The sequence below is a fragment of the Coregonus clupeaformis genome, chromosome 8 (assembly GCF_020615455.1).
Source record: "Coregonus clupeaformis isolate EN_2021a chromosome 8, ASM2061545v1, whole genome shotgun sequence".
In the NCBI taxonomy this organism is placed as follows: domain Eukaryota; kingdom Metazoa; phylum Chordata; class Actinopteri; order Salmoniformes; family Salmonidae; genus Coregonus; species Coregonus clupeaformis.
In genome coordinates this window covers 51456601-51462600 of record NC_059199.1, presented here as the reverse complement: position 1 = coordinate 51462600, position 6000 = coordinate 51456601, and the positions used below count along the sequence as shown (strand labels likewise).

The window sequence follows — 6000 nt, the reverse complement described above, 5'->3', positions numbered from 1 at the left end:
TCCTCCCCCTTACTGTCCCTCTCTCCTCTCCTCTTCTCCCCCTTACTGTCCCCCTCTCCTCTCCTCTCCTCTGTCAGATACTGTGTGTATACGTAATGTATAATTCTCTCCTCTCCTGTCCCCTGTCATATAGATTTTGCGTATCTGTACGCGGTACACTCCGGACCAGGACACCATGACGTTCTCAGACGGGCTGACCCTGAACCGGACCCAGATGCACAACGCAGGCTTCGGCCCGCTCACCGACCTGGTGTTCACTTTCGCCCACCAGCTGCTGCCCATGGAGATGGACGACACAGAGACAGGCCTGCTCAGCGCCATCTGCCTCATCTCTGGAGGTACACTACACTTTCTGCACTTTCTTTGAAGGTTGCATACATTCATAAAGCATTCATAGTGCATTCATTAAGCATCTGTCATTAGTTACATTAGTGTTGAATAGTATGTCACAGGAGATGAAATGTCTGAATTTTGTGACACTGAGACAGACAGGCCACCTTCAGTCCCATCTGCGGTGGGGGGGGGGACTGAGGTAGTGACTGTCATCTCCAGAGGTGGGCACCACAGTGGGGTGTACGTACAAAGCGGGCACCAAACCGGGGGGTCGTCTAAGGTGGAAAAGTGGCGCAATGGTCTAAGGCACTGCATCGCAGTGCTAGCTGTGCCACTAGAGATCCTGGTTCGAATCCAGGCTCTGTCGTAGCTGGCCGTGACCGGGAGACCTATGGGGCGGCGCACAATTGGCCCAGCGTCGTCCAGGGTAGGGGAGGGAATGGCCAGCAGGGATGTAGCTCAGTTGGTAGAGCATGGCATTTGCAACGCCAAGGTTGTGGGTTCGATTCCCACGGGGGGCCAGTATGAAAAAAATTAATAAATAATAATATTTTTTTTTTTATGTATGCACTCACTAACTGTAAGTCGCTCTGGATAAGAGCGTCTGCTAAATGACTAAAATGTAAATGTAAAATGAAAAGGGTGACTTTGGGGCAGATGTGAAGCTTTAACAAGTCATTAGAAAGGCAGTCAAACTCTGAATGGAACACTTCTGATACAGGTCATCCACAGGTCCATCTCTGTGAGGCAACGTATGAGACAGGGTGTGCATGTGTGTTGGACTGTTCTTTTAACAGGAAATTAGTATGTTCTGTTCAGCCTGTTTCAGCTGGGACAGGGCAGGCAGACATTGATTAAAACACACACACACATACATACAGTGAGCTCTACATTGTTGCATAATGCAGTTACAAACACACACAATCTGACACACGCTCCTTCCAAGGCAGTTAACCACCAACAACAACTGATCCCCGGGCGCCGATGACGTGGATTAAGGCAGCCCCCCGCACCTCTCTGATTGGGTTAAATGCGGAAGACACATTTCGGTTGAATGCATTCAGTTGTGTAACTGACTAGGTATCCCCCTACCCCCTGCTCTCACTCTCTGAAGTGTGTGACTGGCGTAAGTTTCCATTCCATTGTGTGAATCCCCAGAGCCTTGACATATATTACATGCTGTTGCATAATCCACAGAGGAAATAACTAAGCACTCTGCACTGCTGTGAGTCTCTCTGTAATGTGACTCTGTGACTGGGAGGCAGGCCTCAGTTCCCACAGCAGGAGCTGGTTCTTTCAACACACTCACACACTGACCCCTTATGGATTGAATTGGTACTGCAAGCATTACAAGGGACAATGTCAAAAATAAAAGGTGATAAAAATGTCATATAGGGCTATTGGCTCTTGAGAACTATGCGGTATTGAATAAAAAGATGTTGGTGGAATTGTATATACACTACCGGTCAAAAGTTTTAGAACACCTACTCATTCAAGGGTTTTTCTTTATTTGTACTATTGTCTACATTGTAGAATAATAGTGAAGACATCAAATATATGAAATAACACATATGGAATCATGTAGTAACCAAAAAAGTGTTAAACAAATCAAAATATATTTAATATTTGAGATTCTTCAAAGTAGCCACCCTCGCCTTGATGACAGCTTTGCACACTCTTGGCATTCTCTCAACCAGCTTCATGAGGTAGTCACCTGGAATGCATTTCAATTAACAGGTGTGCCTTCTTAAAAGTTAATTTGTGGAATTTCTTTCCTTCTTAGTGCGTTTGAGCCAATCAGTTGTGTTGTGACAAGGTAGGGGGGGTATACAGAAGATAGCCCTATTTGGTAAAAGACCAAGTCCATGTTATGGCAAGAACAGCTCAAATAAGCAAAGAGAAACGACAGTCCATCATTACATTAAGACATGAAGGTCAGTCAATACGGAAAATGTAAATAACTTTTTGCAGTCGCAAAAACCATCAAGCGCTATGATAAAACTGGCTCTCATGAGGACGCCATAGGAAAGGAAGACCCAGAGTTACCTCTGCTGCAGAGGATGAGTTCATTAGATTTACCAGCCTCAGAAATTGCAGCCCAAATAAATGCTTCACAGAGTTCAAGTAACAGACACATCTCAACATCAACTGTTCAGAGGGGACTGTGTGAATCAGGCCTTCATGGTCGAATTGCTGCAAAGAAACCACTACTAAAGGACACCAATAAGAAGAGACTTGCTTGGGCCAAGAAACACGAGCAATGGACATTAGACCGGTGGAAATATGTCCTTTGGTCTGGAGTCTAAAATTGAGATTTTTGGTTCCAACCGCCGTGTCTTTGTGAGACGCGGTGTGGGTGAACGGATGATCTCCGCATGTGTATTTCCCACTGTAAAGCATGGAGGAGGTGGTGGTGTTACGGTGTGCTTTGCTGGTGACACTGTCTGTGATTTATTTAGAAGTCAAGGCACACTTAACCAGCATGGCTACCACAGCATTCTGCAGCGATATGCCATCCCATCTGGTTTGGGCTTAGTAGGACTATCATTTGTTTTTCAACAGGACAATGACCCAACACACCTCCAGGCTGTGTAAGGGCTATTTTACCAAGAAGGAGAGTGATGGAGTGCTGCATCAGATGACCTGGCCTCCACAATCCCCCGATCTCAACCAAATTGAGATGGTTTGTGATGAGTCGGACTGCAGAGTGAAGGAAAAGCAGCCAACAAGTGCTCAGCATATGTGGGAACTCCTGTTGACTGTTGGAAAATAATTCCAGGTGAAGCTGGTTGAGAGAATGCCAAGAGTGTGCAAAGCTGCCATCAAGGCAAAATATATTTTGATTTCTTTAACACTTTTTTGGTTACTACATGATTCCATATGTGTTATTTCATAGTTTTGATGTCTTTGCTATTATTTTACAATGTAGAAAATAGTAAAAATAAAGAAAAACCCTTGAATGATTAGGTGTTCTAAAACCTTTGACCGGTAGTGTATATTTCCTACTCCATACGCCCTTTTAATGTTCAACGGTGTCACGATCGTTTACGAACGAGAAGGACCAAGGCGCAGCGTGATAAGCATACATGTTTATTTAAACACCACGACAAAACAACAAACGAAACGTGAAGTCCAAGGTAGACAAATAACATACCTCACACGGAACAAGATCCCACAACTAACAGGTGCCAAAAGGCTGCCTAAGTATGGTCCCCAATCAGAGACAACGAGCAACAGCTGCCTCTGATTGGGAACCACACAGGCCAACATAGATCTATACATTCTAGAATCTACACCATAGAAACAACATAACACGGAATATACACACCCTGACTCAACAAATAAACGTCCCCTGAGTCAGGGCGTGACAGTAACCCCCCCCCCCCAAAGGTGCGGACTCCGACCGCATAAACATAACAGGGTAGGGGCCGGGTGGGCATTCTGCCTCGGAGGCGGTTCCGGCTCCGGGCGTGACCACCACTTACTCTCCACCTGTTGCGCCCCTGGTCTGGTCTGGACCTCGGCGCGCTGCTTCCCCTCTCCTTCCTCCCACAACGTACCATGCCCTGTCTGGACCCTGGTGTGGGAGACCCCGAACCTGGAGAGGGGCTGACGTCTGGGTCTGGACTGGAACCGCTGACTGGAGCTGGACCAGACGACGGTGGATCAAACTGCTCTGGCTCCGGAGTGGAGCCGCTGACCGGAGCTGGATCAGGCACCGGTGGAGCGGACTGCTCTGGCTCCGGAGTGGAGCGGTTGACCGGAGTAGGACTGGACCCTGGTGGAGCGGATTGCTCTGGCTCCGGAGTGGAGCAGCTGACCGGAGTAGGACTGGACCCTGGTGGAGCGGATTGCTCTGGCTCCGGAGTGGAGCAGCTGACCGGTGCCGGACTAGGCACCGGTGGAACAGGCACGGGCCGTGCCGGACTGGACACACGCACCACAGGCTTGGTGCGGGGAGCAGGAACGGGCCGGACCGGGCTGACGACGCGCACCACTGGCTTGGTGCGGGGAGCAGGAACGGGCCGTACCGGACTGGCGACGCGCACCACTGGCTTGGTGCGAGGGGCAGGAACAGGCCGGACCGGGCTGGCGACGCGCACCACTGGCTTGGTGCGGGGAGCAGGAACGGGCCGGACCGGGCTGACGACGCGCACCACTGGCTTGGTGCGGGGAGTAGGAACAGGCCGGACCGGACTGGCGACGCCCACCACAGGCTTGGTGCGAGGTAACTGGCCGGACCGGGCTGGCGACGCGCACCACAGGCTTGGTGCGAGGGACAGGAACTGGCCGGACCGGGCTGGCGACGCGCACCACTGGCTTGGTGCGGGGAGCAGGAACGGGCCGTACCGGACTGGCGACGCGCACCACTGGTCTGGTGCGGGGAGCAGGAACAGGCCGGGCCGGGCTGGCGACGCGCACCACTGGCTTGGTGCGAGGGGCAGGAACAGGCCGGACCTGGCTGGCGACGCACACCACTGGCTTGGTACGAGGGACAGGAACAGGCCGGACCGGGCTGGCGACAGCGCACCACTGAGCTTGGTGCGAGGGACAGGAACAGGCCGGGCCGGGCTGGCGACGCGCACCAAAGGCTTAGTGCGAGGGGCAGGAACAGGCCGGGCCGGGCTGACGCGCGCACCACTGGCTTGGTGCGAGGGGCAGGAACAGGCCGGGCCGGGCTGGCGACGCGCACCACTGGCTTGGTGCGAGGGACAGGAAGAGGCCGGACCGGGCTGGCGACGCGCACCACTGGCTTGGTGCGAGGGGCAGGGACAGGCCGGACCGGGCTGGCGACGCGCACAACTGGCTTGGTGCGAGGGGCAGAAACAGGCCGGGCCGGGCTGGCGATGCGCACCACTGGTTTGGTGCGAGGGACAGGAACAGGCCGGACCGGGCTGGCGACGCGCACCACTGGCTTGATGCGAGGAGCAGGAACAGGCCGGGCCGGGCTGGCGACGCACACCACTGGCTTGATGCGAGGAGCAGGAACGGGCCGGACCGTACTGGGAACACACACCACTGGCTTAGTGCGGGGAGCAGGAACGGGTCGGGCCGTACTGGGAACACGCACCACTGGCTTAATGTGGGGAGCAGGAACGGGCCGGACCGGACTGGCGACACGCACCACTTGCTTGGTGCAAGGAGTGGGACTGGGTTCCTTTATAAACCCCCGCTCCTTCTGCTGCCTAACCAGCTCCTCTCGCCGTGCCTCTACACTCTCCTTCTCCCTTATCGCCTCCTGTAGCGCCTCCCTCTGACCTAATAACTTCTACTCCCTCTGAACCAATAGCCCCCTTAACCTGGTGGCCTCCTCTCCTAACCTGCTGATCCGCCCTGTCGCTGCCTCCTGCTGCCTCGTCGTCCACACTGTGTGCCCCCCCCAAAAAATTTTTCTTGGGGTTGCCTCTCGGGTCTCCGTCGTCGGCACTGTTGGCGCCGTTTCTCCTCTCCTACCTGGGCATCCTCATTCATCGCCCTCCGGTAACGGACGGCCTCCTCCTCCGTGATTCTCCCCCAACCGAGGAGGACATCTACTAACGTAACCTCCTGTTTAATTCCCGGCGTTTGCTCCTAAACACGCTGCTTGGTCCTATAGTGGTGGGATCTTCTGTCATGATCGTTTACGAACGAGAAGGACCAAGGCGCAGCGTGATAAGCATACATGTT

At 53.2% G+C, this 6000-nt stretch overlaps 1 protein-coding gene across 2 annotated transcripts in view; it reads left to right on the top strand.

The window, feature by feature from the left end:
• Positions 1-6000, top strand: part of LOC121571919 (retinoic acid receptor beta-like) — a 225515-nt gene that overhangs the window by 214546 nt on the left and 4969 nt on the right. For both annotated transcript variants that reach the window (XM_041883715.2, XM_041883716.2), the window contains one exon: positions 134-338. In XM_041883715.2, coding sequence (XP_041739649.1) covers positions 134-338 — 205 coding nt within the window. The remainder of the gene's footprint in view (positions 1-133; positions 339-6000) is intronic.